Source organism: Crotalus tigris, unplaced genomic scaffold, assembly GCF_016545835.1.
Source record: "Crotalus tigris isolate CLP2741 ecotype Arizona unplaced genomic scaffold, ASM1654583v1 scf7180000023714.847513, whole genome shotgun sequence".
Lineage (NCBI taxonomy): Eukaryota > Metazoa > Chordata > Lepidosauria > Squamata > Viperidae > Crotalus > Crotalus tigris.
In genome coordinates, this window is record NW_024100136.1 from 88,850 (window position 1) to 113,304 (window position 24,455).

Below are 24,455 nucleotides of genomic sequence, written 5' to 3' on the forward strand. Positions count from 1 at the left end.
ACCCACCCAACACCCGACGATACATAAGTGGGTTTTGGGTTGCAGTTTGGGTACTCGGTCTCTAAATGGTTCACCATCACTGACCTATACTGTACCTACCTCTTGGAACCTATATGTGCCGAGACCCAAGAAACATGCCTTCTCTGCTACAGAGTGGAACATCCTCCCCCTGACATACTTGCTCCACTCCTTTTAATTTTTTGAAAGGCCCTCAAGATTTTGCTTATACTGCCAGCCCTCGGCCTTCCAGGGAACCAGAGATTTGTCTCAATAAATAGCTCCATTGCAGTGGGCGGCCATTTTTATCCATCCTCCGCCTATGGTTAATATTTTTGTTTTTATGATAGTTACTGCTGTGAGTTTTTCAGATTTTTGTAATCTGTTTTACATTGGTTGTTTTATTTATTGTTGTGTGCTGGCCAGATATATCTTTTGGCAAGATATATATATATATATATTTTCTAAGGTTTTCGTGGGTGTTTGTATGTAGGTCTTTGGTTGTTCGGGTTTTCTCCCGCGTAAAATTGGAAGTGTCTTGGCAACGTTTCGACGAAGTCCCATTCATCATCTTCAGACTGGTGTTTTCAGCTTCGTGCTTTGAGGAGCAATTTGCTCCTTGAAGCATGAAGCTGAAAACACCAGCCTGAAGATGACGAATGGGACTTCATCAAAACGTCGCCAAGACACTTCCAATTTTACGCAGCAGAAAACCCGAACAACCAAAGACCTACATACAAACACCCGCGAAAACCTCAGAAAACATCCATTAAAAAATGAAATTGGGGAGCGCAGAAGCCCTGAAAGCCAAACTGAAGAACATCAAAGAACAATTGGGAAACAGCCACCCATGTGAAACGTTGATAGCATTGCTTTGACTGGACGAGAAGTGATGGCAGAAAAAACCTTTGTTTAATGAGTTATGGACACAAAGTCAGAGGATCCTCTCTGAATGGACGCCGCATTGCTTTCGATGGTCCTGCTTTGAATAGAGTTTCTCAAAACCACTGAAGTTCAGCTGGCCCTTCCTGGTACAATTCACTTCATTTAGTTCAGGGTGCTCCACTTTGTGGTTTCACGTTTTCCAGTTTCATTCTTTTCACATTTCCTTGAACATTCCCAATACCCTCACCGCAACTCCATGCTCTATGACAGCATTCTTCTTGGAGGCTTCTTTTTTCCTCTTTTCAGGTGTTCCATTCGCCACATTTTCTTTTTCTTATAGAACATTTTTTTGTGAATATACATTTAAGCCTCAACAGGTAGCAGCAGTTACCAACCCAAGCAGATTTTCAGAAGGCTAAGTTGGGCCAGCAGAATTTGGATCACCTGGACTATCACTGGTGCAGGCTGGAAGAAAAGAAACAATTAAAAATATCAAGCTGGTCCAGTAATACTGCAGAGAACATAATGGACGAATTCAAATTCGGCTCCAGTATTATCAGTCAAGGGCATCTGCACGGGGTCAAACTGATATCCACAATGGCACAGTCAATCCTCCCTCTTTTATGTGCATAAATTCAAATTCTGCTTATATTGTGGCTTTGCTTTTGGGTGAACAGATCAGCAACATAATTCACTCCACACTGATCAAAAGGCATCAGCTGGCCCAGGCAACACATAGAGAAAGTCAATCTATCCATTCAGTGGGGAGAACAGGAAGGGGAAGTTTGGTGTCATGCATAACTGTCTAGTACAGTGTTTCTCAACCTTGACAATTTTAAGGCATGTGGACTTCAATTCCCATGATTCCACAGTCAGCAATGCTGGCTGTGGAATTCTGGGAGTTGAAGTCCACATGCCTTAAAATTGTCAAGTTTGGGAAACACTGGTAGGGTCTCCTGCTTGACCTCCAAGCTCCCTTCTAGCTCTATTCTGATTCACTAAGATGGCTGAGAATACCCCACCAACGGAATTCTACAGAGAACTGGAAGACCCTAGCATTGCCCAGAGGGATGGCAGAAACTGGATTTATAGTGGAGTGATCCTAAGAAGGACATCTATTTTTCCCATTGCCATTTACCCACAGGTGCACTTACCTCAGAAATGACGGACCCTGAGGCAGCCACCTTCTTTATTAATCGGAAAGAAATCGGGGGGGGGGGAATAGCAATGATTCCAATTCATTTTCAAGTAATGACAAGGAGGCTTCCATCTTGAAGAAGTCTCAGCCCTCCCTACTTTTTCCGTGTTCATTTCCAGTTTTCTCTGCTGAGGGGAACCACTTTGCAATCTACGATGGTATATTTTGTTAAAAGTTTCTCCTAAATGAATCAGCTTTTTCTACACGCTGCACATTTAAACTCCATGTAGCTTACTTGAATTCACGTATTTATCTTTATGCGAGTTTGCTCCTACAATTTCTCTTAAAAACAGAAGCCAGAGCGGGTACTGAAAGCATCTCTATAATTCCAGCGTTCCTCACAAAATACTGAAAACATCTCTATAATTCCAGTGTTCCTCACAAAATAAAACCTCTTAGTGGAAATAGGAGCAAGGCCCCCTTTTCACGCTTCAGGTATTTCTATAGGTTCTCCCCCATGGATTCCTTTCGGTCTGATAAGGCTACTCTTCTAACTGAACAATATTTCACAACATAATACACAATTTCTATTGTTCATTTTGGAGACAAAAAAAAAATCTAACACGATTTGGGATTAAGCTCTCAGATTATGATTTCCTTCTTTTATGGATTAGTTCATGTTGAGAAAGGTGGTTTGTCTGGTTGAAGCTTTTCCCACAGTCTGCGCATTTGTACGGTTTCTCTCCCGTGTGAATTCTTTTGTGTTTGATAAGGTTCGCGTTCTGAGTAAAGCCCTTTCCGCATTCCTGGCATTTGTAGGGTTTTTCTCCCGTGTGGATCCTTTTATGGCAAATGAAATTACTGTCCTTACGGAAGCTCTTTCCACAGTCTGCACATTTATGTGGTTTCTCCCCCGTGTGGATTCTTACGTGGACTCTAAGGTTTGAACGCCCACTGAACCTCTTTCCACAAATCAGGCATGCATATGGTTTTTCCCCTGTATGAGTTCGTTGATGATATCGGAGGACAAAATTATAAGAAAATCTTTTTCCGCACTCCGTGCATTGGTATGGCTTCTCTCCTGTGTGTTTTCTTTTGTGAGATGTAAGATGGCTGCTTTTATTAAAACCTTTTCCGCACTCCGGACATTTATATGGTTTCTCCCCTGTGTGGATCCTTTTATGGCAAATAAAGTAGCTGCTGCAACTGAAACTCTTCCCACATTCCTTGCACGTGTACGGTTTCTCCCCCGTGTGAATCCTTTGATGTTGCAAAAGCTTATAGTTCTTACCAAACCCTTTCCCACACTCAGTGCATTGGTACGGATTCTCTCCCGTGTGAATTCTTTTATGTTGCAAAAGGCTACTGTTCTGGCGGAAATCTTTTCCGCATTCCATGCATTTGTATGGTTTTTCTCCCGTGTGAATCCTTTTATGGCACATAAAATGACTGCTCTGGTTGAAGCTCTTTCCACATTCCAGGCAGGTGTACGGTTTTTCTCCTGTGTGCATTCTTCTATGTTGCAAAAGGCTGCTTTTCTGACGGAAGCTCTTTCCACACTCGGGGCATTGATACGGCTTCTCCCCTGTGTGGATTCTTTTGTGTCGCAAAAGGCTACTGTTTTGACTGAAGCTCTTTCCACACTCCAGGCATCGGTATGGTTTTTCTCCTGTGTGGATTCTTTTATGGCAGACAAGGACACTGTTGTCACGGAAGCTTTTTCCACACTCCAAACATATATACGGCTTCTCCTCCGTGTGTCTTCTGACGTGTATCATCAGGTTGGAACTTCCACTAAATTTCTTTCCACACTGCAGGCAGCTATACGGTTTCTCCCCCGTGTGAGTTCGCTGATGTCTTGTCAGTTGACCGCTTTGATTGAATTTTCTTCCACACACCAGGCATACATACGGTTTCTCCCCTGTGTGGATCCTTTCATGTATGATAAGCTTACGCCTCTCGGTGAAAATCTTTCCACACTCCAGACATTCATAGGTTTTCTCCCCTGTGTGGATCCTTTCATGTATGCTAAGTTTACCTTTCTGGGTAAACGTCTTTTCACACTGCAGGCATTTATAAGGCTTCTCTCTTGAGGGATTTTTGGGGGGTAAAAGAAGCAGTTGTTTCCGGTTAAATTCCTTTGCACACTCATATGGTTTCTTATTTTTATGGGAAATAAGAGGACTGTTCAAGCTGAAATTTTCCCCACAATTTATAAATATGTATGGCGTCTCTTTGATATATGATGGGTTACGTTGAGCAAGAGAAGAGATACGATCGAAACTTTGTCTGTCCTCTTCATATTCATGTTCCTCCTCTTTATTCTGCACTGTACAATGTTTACTGAAATCAGATTTCTCTCGGTCTCTTTTGGCACATCTGAGATACTTTCCTGCTTCTCGTTGGGGAATTTGCTGGATTGGGAGGTCACGGGTTTCATTGTGACCCGCAGGAGACATTTTGTTTCCTTCATTCATTCGGCAACTTTTTGTACTCCTTTGTGATGGTCCTCGATTTCCAAGTGTGTCTTCTTCAGACTTTATCATTTGGAAAACCACTATGCTAGGCTTCTTGTTATTCTGCTGCTCCTGCCCATAAGCTAATTTGAAAAAAAGAAAAGAAAAAAAGAAAAGTTAATCATTACTTTCATCCTAGAAAATGGTGCACCTGTGATTTCCGCATATCCAAGACTTTGCTAGGCTCCTCTTTGTGTGGTTCTCTTAAATATAAGACCATTTGTTCAGCCGTCAAAGTTACAACGGCAATGAACAAATGGTAGTTATCCCCAGCCTCCAAAATGATACCTGTTTCAATGCTCCTGTGATCATGTAAACAAAATGTGGACCCTCGTCACTCACAACTACAGGGGTGCTTCAACTCCCCTCCCCTGCTTATCTCTACACCTGGCCAGCCACCATTTTGCCACTTCACGATTCATGATCATGATTTATCACTCATTTGTATTTACACTTACAACTTATGCCCCGGAGACAAATTCCTTGTGTGTCCAATCCCACTTGGCCAATAAAGAATTCTATTCAAACTCCTCTTGTTCCACCACTTTGCTGGCCTACACTCTGCTCACCTTACTTAACACACTGCCCCTGCCCTCATCCTTCTGGCCTTGCCACTCTATCCTTGCTGGCCCTGTTGCCCCCGGCTGATGTTCACTGTCTTCCTCCTGATGATGACGAGGCATGGCTGGCCTGGCCCTAGTGAGGCAACAGCCCTTCTTCCCAAGGGCTTTTATATCGTTCTTCAAATAATACGGGTTGTTCAGAAGGCTTCTGAGGCCTTCTAAAATTTACCTCCCAAGAAGGTCAGACCATACATTCTTCAAATTACATGGGCTATTCTCTCTCTCTTGGAAGGCCTCGGGGTCAGCCAGGGCGGAGTGGCAAAGGGTGATTTGACCATGACAGTGGAGAAACGGAAATCTCCCCTCCAATCAGATCACTTTGCCACTGCACAGCCAGAAAAAAAAAACAACAGGTCAAGCAAGTGACAAATATTATGCATTGGATAAGCAGGATGGACCCTTGGCTGTCACGGTGGCCATGAACTCCTGAGCTGAGTCTAAAGTGCCCTTTTTATTTTTTTATTTTTCACCATACACCATACACCAATATGTTTAAAATACATACACCATACACCAATATGTTTAAAATACATAAACATAAATCTTTTCTTTTAACAGAACAGTGCTGTACATTTTAACCATTCTTTACATCTTATTTACATTTTATTTACATCATTAATTATATCTTTTTCTTTCTCTGTTCTAGCCAATTATAACATTTATTCCAAATTTCATAAAATTCTGTCGCCTCCTTGTCTTTTAATTCTAGTGTAAGTTTATTCATTTCTGCACATTCCAAGATTTTATACATAATCCTGTCATTTGTGGGTGCATTTTCACTCTTCCAACATTGAGCATATGCTATCCGCGCTCAGTCAATATGTGTATAGTGATGTGTTGGAGTTGTTTTTCAATCTTTAAATTTATTATGCCCCAAAGAAATAATTCCGGTTTGAAGTCCATTTGTACCTCCGTTATCTCCTGTATCCAATCTCTTATTCGTTCCCAATAGTTTTTTGCTTTAGGGCACAGCCACCACATATGATAAAATGTTCCTTCTCTGATTTTACATTTCCAGCACTTCGGGTCCATGTTTTTATTTATTTATTTATTTATTTATTTTATTTTTAAAATTTATAAACCGCCCCACTCCCGTAGGACTCTGGGCGGCTAACAATAAAACAATATAAAACATAACAAAACAAACAATGCAAAGACAGTCATCCAGGGGTCAGGTTTTATAAACCCCAGGCCTGCCGGAAAAGCCAGGTCTTAAGCAGCTTACGGAAAACCAACAGGGTGGGAGCGGTCCTAATCTCCGGGGGGAGCTGGTTCCAAGATGTGGGCGCCATCACAGAGAAAGCCCTCCCCCGTGGCCCCGCCAAATGGCACTGCTTGGCCACCAAATGGCACTGCTTGGCCGACGGGACCTGAAGGAGGCCCAGCCTGTGGGATCTAACCGGATGAAGGGAACTATGAGGTAGTAGGCGGTCGCGCAAATAGCCTGGCCCTGAGCCATATAGGGCTTTAAAGGTAATAACCAACACCTTGAATTGGACCCGGAGACCAATAGGCAACCAGTGCAGCTCACGGAGGATAGGTGTAATGTGGGTGTATCGAGGAGCACCCACTATCACTCGCATATTGCATTTTGGCCAATCTCGCCGGTGTTAAATGCCATCTATAAATCCTAATGTGCCTTCTGTGGGTGTAGCCTCTTCGTCTCATCCCTTGACATTTATCCAAGCAAATGCATCTTCAGAAATATCCTACACTGTATAGTCACACACTGGCTGAAATTCATGAGGACATTTCAGGTAACAGGGAAAAGGACATCTGATAAGTCCCCGCCCTATCTGTCCCACAGCGAAGTTGGCCCGTCAAGAACTTTCTGAAAATACAATGTTTGAAATACAAACTGAAATTGAGTTATTTCCGGCAAGGATAAGAACTTGTAACGTGCAGAAGGAATGACCTTGAGGAACCTAGAACTAAGGAGAAACTTCCTGACAGTTAGAACAATTAACCAGTGGAACAACCTGCCTCCAGAAGCGGTGAATGGTCCATCACTGGAAGTTTTTAAGAAGAGACTGGACAGCCATTTGTCCGAAATGGTGTAGGGTTTCCTGTCTGAGCAGAGTGTTGGACTAGATGACCTCCAAGGTCCCTTCCAACTTTATTATTATTATTATCATTACTATTATTAATATTATTTCTCAGCAGATAATCTCACAACCCTTTTTACTCAGCATTGAGTAAGAATGATGGCAGTTGTTCCCAGGGGCTGCCCCAAAGAAGAGGGAGTCAAGCTATTCTCCAAAGCGCCTGAAGGCAGGACAAGAAGCAACGGATGGAAACTAACCAAAGAGAGAAGCAACCGAGAACTAAGGAGAAACTTCCTGACAGTTAGAACAATTAACCAGTGGAACAACCTGCCTCCAGAAGCGGTGAATGCGCCAACACTGGAAGTTTTCAAGAAGAGACTGGACAGCCATTTGTCCAAAATGGTATAGGGTTTCCTGCATGAGCAGGTCCCTTCCAATTCTCTACTCTACTCTACTCTACTCTACTCTACTCTACTCTACTCTACTCTACTCTATTCTACTCTACTACTCTACTCTACTTCTGGTAAGCAATCCCAGCTGGTAACTGCAGCATCTCCTGAGATGCCCTAAACTCTGCTGAAGACTAGATGACCTCCAAGATCCCTTCCAACTTTATGATGATGATGATGATGATGTTACCTAGCCTGGTAACGAAACGTTCAGAAACCAACCCACATGCTCGGAGAACGAACCTTCACCCTCATCCTACAGCCAACCTACAGATATTCGCCACTATTGCAAATAAAAGTAGTATTGTCATGCATGACTTTGACTTCCTAGTCTGGTCTGCATTGACAGTCCATTATTCCCTTTCAAGAGAGGGAGAAGAACCTACTTTGGCTTCTAGAGGTATACTATAAAACCAGTTTTAGCCTGTGTGACATTTGTTTCTTAGGCTGGTGTCCCCTGAACTGTGCAAAGGCGAATCCTTTCCAACATGATGATCCTCTGATAAATAAGTAAACTTTAAGATGAGAATAAAAGCTCAGTTGAGAAAGAATCCTGTGAAGCATCTACCAATGGAAGCATCTACCAAATTTTCCATTTATTTGGAATTATGTTAAAAAACAGAGACATCACCCTGCCAACAAAAGTGCGTATAGTAAAGGCCATGGTTTTCCCAGTTGCAATGTATGGCTGTGAAAGTTGGACCATAAGAAAGGCTGAGCGCCAAAGAATTGAGGCCTTTGAACTATGGTGCTGGAGAAGACTCCTGCGAGTCCCTTGGACTGCAAGGCGTTCAAACCGGTCAGTCCTAGAAGAGATCAACCCCGACTGCTCTTTAGAAGGCCAGATCCTGAAGTTGAAACTCAAATACTTTGGCCACCTAATGAGAAGGAAGGACTCACTGGAGAAGGGCCTAATGCTGGGAAAGATTGAGGGCAATAGAAGAAGGGGACAGAGAATGAGATGGCTGGATGGAGTCACTGAAGCAGTAGGTGTGAACTTAAATGGACTCCAGAAGATGATAGAGGACAGGAAGACCTGGAGGAACATTGTCCATGGGGTCGCGATGGGTCGGACACGACTTCGCAATTAACAACAACAATGTTAAAAAACAAAATAAAAAAACAGAATTTCTTCCTCAATCTTGAACGTGCTTTGTCAGCGTTTGGATGATAAAAAGACTTCCCACAATTAGCTAAACCCAGAGCAAAATGGGTCCTTACCAAGAATGGCCACATTCCTAGAATTCTCCAGCATGACATCCACATATAAAGCTCTCTGGCTGGGATCTAGCAGCCTCCATTCTTCCTCTGTGAAATACACAGCCACCTCCTCAAAGGACACTGAACCCTGAAAATCATAGAAAATGTTCCTCAGCAGAAGTGCCAGAAGCCTCTCTCCCAAATTACATTATCCTAAAAGTGAGTTTCACAAGGGAGAAAAATGCTCCTTTTCTGACACAGTGTACTGCCAGGTTTAATAGCTGTCTCTCTGACCAGCTACCTGTCTGGTTAGAATTTCTTCTTTCCACAATTCATCTCAGATAAACCAGTCTGTCGCATCTCCTTTTGTGTCAAAACTTTCATTTCCCCCCCCCCACAAACTGCCATTTTGATATAAAAAAATCCATACCTCACATATATAAAACTTTTAACTGGACCTGCTTCGACATGTGCCCTAATGTAACTGCTCTGATTTGTTTAATGGGGTGTCAGTCGGCCTATTAATGTTTTAATGGAACTTAACAAATTAAAAATGACTCCAGTGCTTTCATTTTTTGGGGGGGGGCTAGATAATTCCTTGTTTTGCATATACCTCAGATACAAAGGATTTACAGGAAGTCCTCGACTTACGACAACAACTGAGCCCAACATTTATGTTGCTAAGTGAGAAATTTGTTGAGTGAGTTTTGGAAATGGGTGTGGAGCCTAAAATCCTTCCAGTCCCCACCATCCAGTGAGATCTGAAGAAGCTTCTTGGATGAGAAGCAAAACGTCTTCAAAGAGAAAAAAGGAAGAACAGTTGCCTCATGAAAATGCATCTTTGGGACATCTTGGAAGTTAGGAATCAAGCTAAATTTTAATCTCAACACTTGACCTCCTTAATAACCTATGTGTGGACTCTCATGGCACAAATCCCCCCCCCCAATTTTCCTGCCCTAAATGAGGCTCCCAACCTGAGCTGTTGCAGTTCCACCACACAAAGGAGATGTTTCAGTGGTTTCCATCAACAACCTTGGGGTCCCTGTGATCAAGATAAAAGGAGATGGATAAGTAATAGCAACAGCATAAGGACTTAATAAGGATTGAGCAGGGGGTTGGACTAGATGACCTCCAAGGTCCCTTCCAACTTTTTTATTATTATTATTATGGATCATCGCACAGTCAGCCAGATGTTCAGACTGGATTTGGCATTTTGTCTACCTATCGAGTCCTTACCCAGGACCTGGGATAGGCAGATGTGGATGTTTGATGGTATTACAGATATCGTCGCAGGATGGAAGCAGTTCCTAATAAGGCCGCCTTTTGCAATTGACTAATAGCGAATTTGTCAATGCCAATGGTGTTCAAGTGGTGCTCCAGTTGTTTTGGGATTGCACCCAAGGAGCCTATGACTATTGGTACTACCCTTGCTTGCTTTTGCCACAGTCTTTCTATTTCTATTTGTAGGTCTTTGTATTTTGTTATCTTCTCCAGTTCTTTCTCTTCTATTCTGCTATCTCCAGGCACTGCCACGTCCACTATCCAGACTTTTTTGTCTTTCTTATCGACAATTGTTAAGTCTGGGGTGTTATGTTGCAGGTGCTTGTCTGTTTGAATTCTGAAGTCCCAGAGCAGTTTAATTTTATCATTTTCTATGACTTTCTCTATTTTATGATCCCACCAGTTTTTGCTTACAGGCAAATGATATTTTTTGCAGATCTTCCAATGCACCATTGTTGCTACTTTGTCATGCCGCTGCTTGTAGTCAGTCTGTGCAATCTTCTTGCAACAGCTTGCCAGGTGGTCCACTGTTTCTTCAGCTTCTTTGCATAGGCGGCACTTAATGTCTGTTGCTGTCTTTTCAATTTTGATTTTATATGCATTTGTCCTTAAGGCTTGGTCTTGAGCAGCCAGAATTATTGTTGTTGTTGTTGTTGTCATTTGTCCTTAAGGCTTGGTCTTGAGCAGCCAGAATTATTGTTGTTGTTGTTGTTATTATTATTATTATTATTATTATTATTATTATTATTATATAACGCTTCATAGTGCTTTACAGCATTCTCTGAGCGATTTAAAGAGTCAGCCTGTTGCCCCCAACAATCGGGGTCCTCATTTTACCGACCTCGGAAAGGTAGCAGGCTAAGTCAACCTTGAGCCAGTCAGGATTGAACTCCTGGCAGCAGACAGAGTGAGTCTTCAATACTGCATCCTAACTACTGTGCCGCCACAGCTCCTTATTTGGAAGATCTGTAACCTGGGTGAGCCACCTATAGGGAAGCACTATAAAATTAAAGCCAGGCTTTTGTGTAGAAGAAACACAAGAATGAAATGACTTCAGGTTCATGGCCTCAGAAGTAACCTGTCACTTACCTGTCAACAAGACCAGAGTTGGATCCTCCTCTGAGAAGCCCAACAGCTGCTCCACAGAGAGACCAGAGAGAGCTTTTCTGCTTTCAGAAGGTATCATGGCCATCTTCATCAGCTGGCCCTGCAACTTAAAATATAACCAGGGTCAAAGAAGAACAAAAGTTAAAACAATTGAACATGGGAACAAGGGGATCATCTTGTGTCTCCAAAATTGGCCTGTGTTATATCCCTAGTTGGGAGATGCAAATTCCCTTGGGATTCCACTTCTCCCTGTGGAATAATTTGGATGGGGAAACATCACTCTAGGACCAAAAGTGGAAGGAAACCAGAGTCTCTTCTACTGTCACGACCTGCATTTGTGTCTCCAAAGCTGGACTGTGTCATAACCATAGTTGGAGATGCAAATTCCCTCAGGATTCCCTTCTCCATCCTATGGAATAACCTGGGTGGGGAACCAGAGGTCTGGGAGCGAAAGGGAGGGAAAACCAAGGTCTGTCCTCTATTGATGCACTTGAGCAAGGTGAGGCAAAGTGACCTTTCCTCCCAGGAGGGGATCCTGCCAGGAGAAGGCAATGAAAGGAAACCAGATCCCCTTGGGATCCTTCCTCCCAGGAGATCCTCCCAGAAGGACCATGCAGTTAAAGGAAACCAAATCCCCAGGGGATCCTTCCTCCCAGGAGGGGATCCTCCCAGGACAAGGCAGTTAAAGGAAACCAGATCCCCTTCGGATGCTTCCTCCCAGGAGGAGATCCTCCCCAAAGGACAAGGCAGTTAAAGGAAACCAGATCCCCTTGGGATCCTTCCTCCCAGGAGGGGATCCTCCCAGAAGGACAAGGCAATTAAAGGAAACCAGATCCCCTTGGGATCCTTCCTCCTAGGAGGAGATCCTCCCAGGACAAGGCAGTTAAGGGAAACCAGATCCCCTTAGGATCCTTCCTCCCAGGAGGGGATCCTCCCAGAAGGACCATACAGTTAAAGGAAACCAGATCCCCAGGGGATCCTTCCTCACAGGAGGGGATCCTCCCAGAAGGACAAGGCAGTTAAAGGAAACCAGATCCCCTTGGGATCCTTCCTCCCAGGATGAGATCCTCATGGAAGGACAAGGCAGTTAAAGGAAACCAGATCCCCTTGGGATCCTTCCTCCCAGGAGGGGATCCTCCCCCCCTCTTCACCTGCCGCCGCCTCCGCTCCTCCCGGGCCGGGCTGAGCAGGGAGCAGCCCTCGGCCGGAGCACCCGCCTGGGCGCCGCTCTCCGCCCGGCACTCCCGCAGCCAGCCCGCCATCTCCGTGGACTGCGCGGCCAGGAGCCGCTCCAGGATCCCCCGGTCCGCCAGTCCAACTTGGCCGCTCGGCTCGGGCTTCAGCCACCCGGGGCAAAGCGGCTGCTGCAGGGGCTGCAGAAGACCGGCTAGGGTCCCGCCGACGTCCGGCAGCCCCAGCGGCCCAAGCTCTCGCTCTCCTCCTCCTCCTTCCCGGGAAAGGGAAACGCACCAGCTGGGCAGGCAGGGAAAGCGGAGCGGCAACCCCCTCCCCGCACGCCGCGCCCCCTCCCCACGCACGCCGCAGCGCAAAGCCCCTTCCGCCTCCGACGAGGCAAGCGTGCGCCTCTTCCTAGAGAGGCTCGCCTCCGGCGAACACCCCCCCCCCGGACCCCGCTTTAAAAGGTTTCCATCCCTCTGCGCCTTTTGTCTTGCGGGAAGCAAGTGCTGGCAAAAATCCCTCGCGCATGCTCCGTTACATTCCGAAGTGTGTGGGGGGGGGTTGGGGGGTGGAAGCTGCTATAGTAGGAGCGCTGGAGGGTTGAAGACCGGGCAGGTTTGCGGGGGGAATCCCCGGGAGTGAGATGGGCGCTATTGTCGAGCTCTCGATCCCTCTCCCCCCCCCCGCACCGGCCACCCTCCTTGGTATACCAGGGGTAGGCAACGTTGGCTCTTTTATGACTCATGGACTTCAACTCCCAGAATTCCTGAGCCAGCCTGGCTCAGCTTGGAAACCTCTCCCTTTCCCCTCAGCATGGCTGGCTCAGGAATTCTGGGAGTTGAAGTCCATGAGTCATGAAAGAGCCAAGGTTGCCTACCTCTGGCCTAGGCCTAGGCCGCTTTATGACTGGTGGACTTCAATTCCCAGAATTCCTGAGCCAGCATGGCTCAGCTTGGAAAGCTCTCCCTGTCCCCTGGTATAGGCAACCTGGGCTCTTTTATGACTCATGGACTTCAACTCCCAGAATTCCTGAGTCAGCATAGCTGGAAGTTGAAGTCCACGAGTAATAAAAGAGCCAACGTTACCTACCCCTGGTATAGGCAATCTGGGCTCTTTTATGACTCATGGACTTCAACTCCCAGAATTCCTGAGTCAGCATAGCTGGGAGTTGAAGTCCATGAGTCATAAAAGAGCCGAGGTTGCCTACCCCTGGTATAGGCCAGGGGTAGGCCACCTTGGCTCTTTTATGCTTCGTGGACTTCAACTCCCATGGCTGGCTCAGGAATTCTGGGAGTTGAAGTCCGCAAGGCATAAAAGAGCCAAGGTGGCCTACCCCTGGTAGTCCTCGCCTTACAACAGTCCATTTAGTGACCGTTCGAAGTTACATCAGCATGGAAAAAATGACCCTTTTTCACACTTAACTACCGTTGCCGCATCCTCAGGGTCATGGGATTTACGTTCAGATGCTTGACAACTGGATCATACTTATGGACAGTTACAGTGTTCCCCGGGGGTTATACGATCCCCTTTTATGACCTGGCAAGCAAAGTCAAAGGGGAAAGCCAGATTTGCTTAACCACTGGATTACTCATTTTAGTCACTGCAGCCCCAAAGGTGCTTTTTCAAGAGACAACGGAACTTTCTGGTTTTTATCTGAAGATGTTTCACCTCTCTTAAGAAGGACTCAGGGACTGCCACAAAGAAGAGGGGGTCAAGCTATTCTCCAAAGTGCCTGAAGGCAGGACAAGAAGCAACGGGTGGAAACTGATCCAGGAGAGAAGCAACTTAGAACTAAGGAGAAACTTCCTGACAGTTAGAACAATTAACCAGTGGAACAACCTACCTCCAGAAGCGGTGAATGCTCCAACACTGGAAGTTTTTAAGAAGAGACTGGACAGCCATTTGTCCGAAATGGTATAGGGTTTCCTACCTGAGCAGGGGGTTGGACTAGATGACCCTTCTAACATCATTATTATTATTATTATTATTATTATTATTAATAATAATAATAATTTAGAATTCAAACAGACAAGCACCTGCAACATAACACCCCAGACTTAATAATTGTCGATAAGAAAGACAAAAAAGTCTGGATAGTGGGACGTGGTAGTGCCTGGAGACGAGAAAGAACTGGAGAAGATAACAAAATACAAAGACCTACAAATAGAAATAGAAAGACTGTGGCAAAAGCAAGCAAGGGTAGTACCAATAGTAATAGGCTCCTTGGGTGCAATCCCAAAACAACTGGAGCGCCACTTGAACACCATGGGCATTGACAAATTCGCTCCTAGTCAACTGCAAAAGGCGGCCTTACTAGGAACTGCTTCCATCCTGAAACGATACCTGTAATACCATCAAACATCCACATCTGCCTATCCCAGGTCCTGGGTAAGGACTCGATAGGTAGACAAAATGCCAAATCCAGTCTGAACATCTAGCTGACTGTGCGATGATCCATAATAATAATAATAATAATAATTACTATTATTATTATTCATACTCCTTGAAGACAACTGGTCATTTGCATTCTTTTTAAAAGAGTCATTGAGTCCACTTGGAAATTTCTCTGTGTCCTCAAGTGGTGGTGCAAATGGGCGTGGAGCCTTCTTGGAACTGCTGAAAGAACCGTATTGTAGATTGGAGATAGATGATGTCGTATCCCTCCCCCTCTGTTGAGAGAGGGCTTTTTTAGTTTTGACATAGATGGCCTCTTTGACCCCTCGTGAAAAAGCACCTTTGGAACAACCATCACCTGGATGACTGGGAATCTCCATAGACATGGGACAGGGTTATTCTCTTGCACTCAGCTCTCTTCTGCACAAAGCAACAGTGATTATATCAAGGTTAATTTAGCATCTTGGAGGGAGGACCAGTAGAAGCCACAAAAAAGTACTGTTTGGCCATCAAAGAATCAAAGGCTGGCTTTAAAACCTCAGTCTGATGGGGATGCTCGGAGCCTCTTCTGCCCCCCCACTGTACCTCAGGGCTACCTGCAGGGTATCAACCCCCCACCTTCCCTAAAGCTCTCAGAGCAGTCAGGGTAATATGATGCCACAGCCCCATAAATAAGCTTTTTCTGTGACTTGCACACTGTACTAATCCACAATATTTTAACAGAGACATCTTAACTAGAAATTGGACATGACATTTCTATAGTGTTGCTGTAACGTATTAATAATGTGTAGAATGTATTAGACATTTAATAATAATGTAGTTGGAAGGGACCTTGGAGGTCATCAAGTACAACCCCCTGCTCAGGCAGGAAACCCTATACCATTTCGGACAAATGGTTGTCCAGTCTCTTCTTAAAAACTTGCAGTGTTAGAGCATCCACAACTTCTGGAGGCAGGTTGTTCCACCGGTTAATTGTTCTAGCTGTCAGGAAATTTCTCCTTAGTGCTAGGTTGCTTCTCCCCTTGATTAGTTTCCACCCGTTGCTTCTTATCTTGGCTTCAGGCGCTTTGGAGAATAGCTTGACTCCCTGTTCTTTGTGGCAGCCCCTGAGATATTGGAAGACTTCTATCATGTCCCCCTTCGTCCTTCTCTTCATTAAACTAGACATACCCAATTCCAGCAACCGTTCCTTATATGCTTTAACCTCCAGTCCCCTGCTCATCTTTGTTGCTCTTCTCTGTACTCTTTCTAGAGCAGTGTTTCTCAACTTTGACAATTTTAAGGCATGTGGACTGCAACTCCCCAGAATTCCACAGCCAGCAATGCTGGCTGTGGAATTCTGGGAGTTGAAGTCCACATGCCTTAAAATTGTCAAGGTTGAGAAACACTGTTCTAGAGTCTCAACATCTTTTTTATATCGTGGTGACCAAAACTGATTGCAGTATTCCAAGTGTGGCTTTACCAAGGTGTTATAAAGTGGTATTAACCCTTCACGTGATCTTGATTCTATCCTTCTGTTAATGCAGCCTAGAACTATATTGGCTTTTCTGATCCAGAATCTGCTGGTAATTGAAGGCTTCTATTATCTGTCTGTATTTCACCATTTATATTGAGATTTGTTCCTCTTTTTCACTGTCATATTTTTAATACCTTTATTTGTATGAACATTATTTTCCTTTTTTTTTTTTTGTTTGAAGATACAATTGTAATGGAGAAATAAACGAAACAAAACATCCAGGTCTTGAGGAGTTACATATCAAAAATTCAGGGGCAAAAGAAATCAGCATCAGGAAGTAATAGAAGTAATAGTAGCTCAGGGTTGAAATGAGGGGGTCCTTAGTGCTCTCTGAACTTGGTTATTCTCTTGCAGACGTTTCATTACCAAATTAGGTAGCATGATCAGGGCAGTTTGGCAATGAAACATCTGCAAGAAAGCTCAGAGAGCGCCAAGGATCCTGCAAACCAGGAACTGCTCGATACAACTATAGCAGTAATGGCGAACCTTTTAGAGACCGAGTGCCCAAACTGCAACCCAAAACCCACTTATGTATCATCGGGTGCTGGGTGGATGTGGCACATTTGGTGGGCGTGGCCCATTGAGTGGGTGTGGCCCGTTGGGTGGGCATGGCTTCGGTGGTAATGGCAGACTGTGTAGGACAGTGATGGCGAACCTTTTAGAGACCAAGTGCCCAAACTGCAACCCAAAACCCACTTATGCATCGTCGGGTGCCGGGTGGGTGTGGCCCATTGGGTGGGTGTGGTCCGTTGGGTGGACATGGCTACGTGGTAACAGCAGACTGGGTGGGACTAAAAAGTTCAATCAATCAATTCCAACTTTGCAAGATCTTTTTTTTCCCCACGAGAACTTGAAATTGACTGATTGATTGAACCTTTTTTTTTTGTACACGGCGGCAGAGGCCTAAAGCAAAAAGGTTTCATAAAACCCAGCTGAAGGCTTAGGACTGGGGCGACGGTGCGCGTGCCCACAGAGACGGCTCTGAGTGCCGCCTCTGGCACCCGTGCCATAGGTTTGCCACACTGGTGTAAGACTAAAAAGTTCAATCAATCAATCCCAACTTTGCAAGATCTCTTTTTTCCCGCCAGAAGTTGAAATAGATTGATTGATTGAACCTTTTTTTTTTTTTTGCACACGGCGGTGGAGGCCTAAAGCAAAAAGGTTTTATAAAACCCAGCTGAAGGCCTAGGACTGGGGCGATGGCGTACATGCCCATAGAAAGGGCTCTGCGTGCCACCTGTGGCACGCATGCCATAGGCTCACCACCACGGAATTATAGGCTAAAAAGCATTTCTGATTTTTCCTACTTTGGGCCAAATTCACAGAGCAATATTCCAATAGATCATTTTCTTTCATTAGCCCCTTTTCTGCATATCCCTTACCAACTTTAGATCATTCAGTCTGAACATTCCCGAGACCATCAATGCGATTCCATGTTATTTTGACAGCATTCCTATCTGGGGCCCTTTCAATCTCTTTCAAATATTCCATTTAATCCAGAGGCCTCTAACCTGGGCAACTTTTAAGACTTGTGGACTTCAACTCCCAGAATTCCCCAGCCAGTATGTGCTGGCTGGGGAACTCTGGGAGTTGAAGTCCACAAGTCTTTAAGTTGCCAAAGTTGCAGACCCCTGATTTAACACATTTTTCTTTGCAAGTTCTATTCTAGCATTTGTATGATTCTTCCATCCTTTAGGCCTGATTAGGTACTCTTCCAACTGAACATTATTCCACAGATTACATATTTCTACTGTTTTCCCGCAAAAGTCCCTTTCTTTGAGAAGAAAACCTTTTAAGATAAAGCACTCAAGTTATGATTTTTCTTTTTTGTGGGTCTGCTCGTGTTGAGAAAGGTGGTTTTTCTGGCTGAAGCTTTTTTCACACGCCGCGCATTTGTACGGCTTCTCTCCCGTGTGAATCCTTTTGTGTTTGATAAGGTTCGCGTTCTGAGTGAAGCCCTTCCCGCAGTCCAAACATTTGTAGGGTTTTTCTCCCGTGTGGATCCTTTTATGACGAATAAAGTCGCTGTCCTTACGGAAGCTCTTTCCACACTCCGGGCAGGTATATGGTTTTTCCCCCGTGTGTATTCGTATATGGATTTTAAGATTTGAACATCTACTGAACGCCTTTCCACACTTCAAGCATTTATATGGCTTCTCCCCAGTGTGGGTTTGTTGGTGATATCGGAGGACAAAGTTATAAGAAAATCTCTTCCCGCACTCTGTGCATTGATAAGGCTTCTCTCCGGTGTGCTTCCTTTTGTGAGATGTAAGACAACTTCTTTTATGAAAACCCTTTCCGCACTCCGAACATTTATAGGGTTTCTCCCCCGTGTGAATCTTTTTATGGCAACTGAAATCACTGCTACAGCTGAAACTCTTCCCACATTCCTTGCACTTGTATGGTTTCTCCCCCGTGTGAATCCTGGTATGTTGCAAGAGTTTATAGTTCTGACTGAAGCTTTTCCCACACTCCAAGCACTTATAAGGTTTCTCGCCCGTGTGAATGGCTTTGTGTTGGAAAAGAGTGCTGTTCTGACTGAAGCCTTTCCCACATTCGGAGCACCGGTAGGGCCTTTCCCCCGTGTGGATGGTTTTATGTTGCAAAAGGCTGCTTTTCAGATGGAAGTTTTTCCCACACTCCGAACACTGGTACGGTTTCTCCCCTGTGTGAATTCTTCTATGTTTCACGAGGTGACTGTTTCGCCTGAAGCTCTTTCCACACTCCGCGCATTGAAACGGCTTCTCTCCCGTGTGGATCTTTTTGTGGTAATCCAGGACACCGAGGTCATGGAAGCTCTTTCCACACTCCGTACATAGATACGGTTTTTCTTCTGCGTGGCTTCTTTCGTGCTTCACAAGAGTGGAACGCCCACTGAACTTCTTCCCACACTGCAAGCACGTATACGGTTTCTCCCCCGTGTGGGTTCGGTGATGTCTCGTAAGGTGACCGCTCTGATTGAATCGTCTTCCACACAGCAGGCATATATATGGCTTCTCCCCGGTATGGATCCTTTTATGGGTGACAAGGTTAGTTCTCTCAGCGAAAGTCTTCCCACACTCCAGACATTTATAGGGTTTCTCCCCCGTGTGGATCCTTTCGTGTATGGTAAGGTTACCTCTCTGCGCGAACGTCTTTCCACACCGAAGGCATTTATAGGGTTTCTCCTTTGGGGGATTTTTTTGACGTAAAATAAGTAGCTGTTTCTTACTGAAATCCATTCGACGCTCAGATGGTTTCTCCTCTGGATGGGAAATTATATGCCTGCTGAAACTGAAATCTTCCCCACAATTTATAAATGCACAGGATGTCTCTTGGGCGTACGATGGGCAATGTAAAGCCAGGCAGGAGACAGAACTGATACTTTGTCCATTCTCTTGATATTCATATTGTTTCTCTTCAGTCTCGGTTGCAGAATATTTAGTGAAATATCTGTCTCCTGTGCCACATATGAGATATTTCCCCTCTTCTTCTTGAGGGTGAACTTCCTGGATTGGGAGATAAAGGACTTCATTGTATCCGGGAGATTCCTTCCCTCCACTCACTTTACGGCTTTTCTTAATCCCTTGTGGTGGTTCTGGATTAACCAGTGTCTCTTCTTCAGACTTGATCATTTGCTCCTTGTAGTTCTCATGCTCCAGCCCGTAAGCTGATTTGAAGAAAATGAAAAATAGAAGTTAAATCATTTAAGTACATGACAGAAAAATAGTGCACCTCTCACAGGTAATCCTTGACTTATGACTGTAATTGAGCCTGGAATTAATATCATAGCTTGGAGTGGTCATTAAGCGGATCACTGTGTGAATGTGCCTGATATTACGATGTGTTTTGCAGCTTTTGTTTAAATAATCGTTAAGCAAATCTGTTTGCTCCTACGGGCATTTATGACCAAGAATCAGAAGTAAACCTCTGAAACCAGCAAAAAATACAATATGTTATAGTCATGTGACTGTGGGATGCTGCAAATGGCTGTACATACAATCAAGTGACTGTGTCTTGGGTGTGGGCGGCCATTGGAACTTCAAAAACAGGTCACAATTAGCTCTTTGGAGGTCCATTATAACCTCAAATGGTCACTAAGCAACCAGTCAGCTAAACAAGAATGACTTCTATTTCTGCTTATCCAAGATTCCGCTGGTTTCATAATGCCTAAAAGAAACCAGACTTTCATTTTACTGACAGTTCTGGCCGAGACATTATGTCCTTTTGGACTCTTCCCCACTTTTAATTTCATGAGGAATTTTTGTTCATTATCCTTGTGGAAAAATTCTCTGCTCTTTGGTGCGAAAGACTGAATCATCAACAGCAAGGGGGAATTGAGAACAAAATGAAAAAAAAAAAAATAAGAAAACCATTAAGAGTCTGGATGAGGGACAACAGGCTTCAGTAGATCCCTGGCAAGATGGAGGGGCTTATAGGTGCTAGGGATCTCAGGATCCAGTTATTTATTGTCTTTACTTCTGGATAGATTTGCACTCCCGCAGACAGACCTGGCGTGTACCCTGGGAGTTCTCCTGGCCTCACAACTTCTGCTCAAAGAACAGATGGCAGTTGTGACTAGGAGGGCCTTCACGCAACTTCTTGTTGTGTTCTAGTCGCATGTTTACTATGGATTATGAAGCCCTGCACACAATCACTCATGCACTAGACATCTCTTGGTTGGATTATTGCAATGCGTACTACATTCGGCTACCTTTGAAGGTTATTCAGAAGATACAGCTGGTGGAGAATACAGATACGTGCACAGTTCTCGGGTCCCTAAAGTGGCACATATGACACCACTGTTGTGTGAGCTGCATTGCTTATCCTTTTGTCTCTGGATCCAGTTCAATATGTTGGTTATGGTAAGACAGTTATGCTGTTTTGAGTTCCTATTGTCTAATTCATATTATTGCTTTAAAAATGGAAGCGGGGTTGATATCTTCTCAATCTTTAAAATATTAATCCTTTTTTCCCTTTTCTATTCGTTTACCTATATTCTTTATATTTTAGCTTTCAATTCATTTGAGAATTTCATGCATTAAATCCTTCTCATTTGCTTTGATATATTCACCTATTGCCTTCATAGTGTCCCTCCTTGTGGTTAGTGATTCTTTTTTCATTTATGATCAATGTAACAATCTAAAATTAGAATCAGAAATGTGATTTGGAAACAAAATATATTGGGGCGATTTCCGCTCGCTTCAAATTGATTAATCCTTTCTAGCAGGACTACACGATTCTGTAATAGCTTTGTTCCCCATGGCATCCATCTGATAAACTTGCAAGATTCGTTTTTCTCACCGTGCACATGTATACATACCCCAAACTAGACTGTGTTGTTTCTCTGTGTCATATATGTGGGCATATGCATAAGTCTGTATTTATTTATTTTTGTCATATTTATGTAGTGTATATCTGAGGTGATGATCCTTTGAGAGCTGTATGCGACGAAATTTAATTTTAATGTACGCCAATTAGCATACATTCAAAGTGACAATAAAGTTATTAGTCTATCTATTTTTGGACCATCGGTACAACTTTAATTCCTCTGCCTTTTGGCAAAATTACTTTACTAGGCTGTTCTTGGCCCTTTGTAGAATTTCAGCCAATTATAAATGGCAGCAGTTAGCTTCAGCAGTGGGAATTTAATTAAGAACAAATGAAATTTGGGAGAATGAAACTGAAAGGAGAGCATTAGGGCAGAAGAATTTTCAAGATTGGTAGAAGAACGATAGTGATATGTCCAAAGAAAGGAACTGAAACAAAGAATATATACCGATCAAACACAGTAAGAATTCTGAGAAGCTAAACTGCAGATGTGTATGATATCAATTGAAAAATGTTTAACATATGAATTTGCTTTGCTTGGGCAATGGCTGCATGACTTTTTAATGTACTAACTGAATTAAGTGAACCTTAATTCAGGATTCCAGATAGCATTTTCTTTAACAGTAGCCTCCAGACGAGGGGTCTTCAAAAATGGCCCTTTTATGACTTGTGGACTTCAACTCCCAGAATTCCTTAGCCAGTGTTCCTGGCTGAGGAATTCTGGGAGTTGAAGTCCACTAGTCATAAAAGGGCCAAGTTTGAAGACCCCTGCTCCAGACCTACCTTGGGCTAAAGCACTGAGGGAAAACAATGTAACCTGTTCTCAGCTTTACATGGAGTTTACAAATGATTTACTCAGAGTCAAACCAGGGCCCTTTGGCTAAACATGCCAGATTTTAAGCAACCTAGGAATTGGGTGCTTGTAAGGAACAGATGTCAGAGATATTCAGGGCAGTTTCTCCCTGCCCTGAAGCTGTTTAGATTATCTGCCCTCGAATCAAACCAGACATCTTCACTTAAAGAATATCCTTAAACACTTAGATGAAAAGAGATCCTATGCAGCATCTACAGTATCAACTTCTCCATATGTTTATTTTGGTCTTAGAAATGTCCTAGAACAGGGCTTTTCAACCTTTTCACCCATTGTACCACTTTTAGGATATGGCAACATCCGAGTACCACCAGTCGCCTAGCAAGTGTCAAAAACTTGACGACCCCCCCCCCAAAGGAAAAAAGTGATAAAGTACAGGTAGTCCTCGACTTACAAAGAGTCGCTTAGTGACTCGTTGAAGTTACAGTGGCATTGAAAAAAGTGCCCCCCAAGGCACAACGGAGCAAGACACCTGCCTGCCCGCCCGGCAGCGCTCTTCCTCCTGTCCGAGGTTTTCATTGTTATGAGCATTTCTGTTGAGGATTGGCAGCGGGGGTGGGGTGGGGAGGTGTTTGGTTTTTATTCCCCCCCGTCTGCTGGGTGGTTGCAGCAGGTTTTGGTCACTTCACATGACCCTGGGACACTGTGACCGTCATAAATATGAATCAGTTGCCAAGCATCTGAATGTAAATCACAAGACCCTGGAGATGCTGCAACATTCCAGCTGATCGGCGCTTCTGGGCTCAGCAGAAGCACTAGGATCAGTGCTGCTTTCCAGCTGATTGGTGCTTCTTCAGGGCTTAGCAGAAGCACCAGGATCAGCGCCAAGCTTCAGCTGGAGCCTGGCGCTGATCCTGGCGCTTCCACTGAGCCCTGACAGCTCTGCAGCTCCAGCCATCTCTCGCTCAAGGCTTGTGCAGTGCTGCCTCTGGTTCGGCTCATTCCCCTCTCCCGCTACCACTTTTCTAGGATGGTCACGTATTACCTGCCAGGTGCCAATGTACCACAGGTGGTACCCGTACCACTGGTTGAAAAGCCCTGTCCTAGAATGTCCTTCTCCTTACTTGAAGATGCTTCCAATGGAGGAGAATATTTGTAGCTCAGGGTTGAAATGAGGGGTCCTGGTGCTCTCTGAGCACTTACGACAACAAGAGACTTTCCACAATTAGCTGAATCCAGAGCAAAACAGATCCTTACCCAGAGCGGCCACATTCCTAGCATTCTCCAGCATGACTTCTCCGTGTAAGGCTCTCTGGCTGGGATCCAGCAGTGCCCACTCTTCCTCTGTAAAATACACAGCCACCTCCTCAAAGGTTACTGAGCCCTGAAAGTCAAAGGATATGTTCCTTAGCAGAAGTCCCAAAAAGTCTCCTTCTAGATTTCCAATACCCCCAAAGGTGAGTTTTCCATGAGAGGAAACGCTCCTTTTCTCACACAACGTACTACCTGGTTTTAGATTAGATTTAGATTCACTTTGGAAGCATTCACAAGTGCACAAAACATGCCCGTTGAAGGAAGAACATAACCAACTTGGAGAGACTTTTAGACCAGTGGTTCTCAACTTGTGGGTCGGGACCCCATTTGGGGTCGAACGACCATTTCATGGGGGTCCCAAACAATGCAGTCCGCCATTTTTTTCCCCTTTTCCTTAGCTCTGCTACTCCCTCTTATTCTATTGGCTTTCGAAAGCCAATAGAATAGACCAGTGGTTCTCAACCTTTTTAATGCCAGGACCCCCAACCAGTCGTAAGTCGAGGACTACTCAACCGGTCGTAAGTCGAGGACTACTCAACTGGTGCAACACTGTTTGCAGAATGGGACTTTTGGCGGGTTCAGCAGGGCAGAGACAGCCTGGACAATTCCTATTGGCTTTTGAAAGCCAATAGAATTAAACTCTATTCAAGAGAGTCTATTCTATTGGCTTTCAAAAGCCAATAGAATAAA

At 44.4% G+C, this 24,455-nt stretch overlaps 1 protein-coding gene across 1 annotated transcript in view; it reads right to left on the reverse strand.

The window, feature by feature from the left end:
• Positions 1–887: 887 nt before the first annotated feature.
• The window catches only part of LOC120297852 (zinc finger protein 850-like), a 55,612-nt gene continuing 32,044 nt past the window's right edge, over positions 888–24,455 (reverse strand). Inside the window, exons 5-7 of the mRNA XM_039320958.1 lie at positions 18,170–19,979; positions 2,037–4,048; positions 888–1,347 (exon numbers count right to left, since the gene is read on the reverse strand). Of these exons, the coding sequence (XP_039176892.1) occupies positions 2,668–4,048; positions 18,170–19,979 (3,191 nt within the window). The 3' untranslated portion in view covers positions 888–1,347; positions 2,037–2,667. The remainder of the gene's footprint in view (positions 1,348–2,036; positions 4,049–18,169; positions 19,980–24,455) is intronic.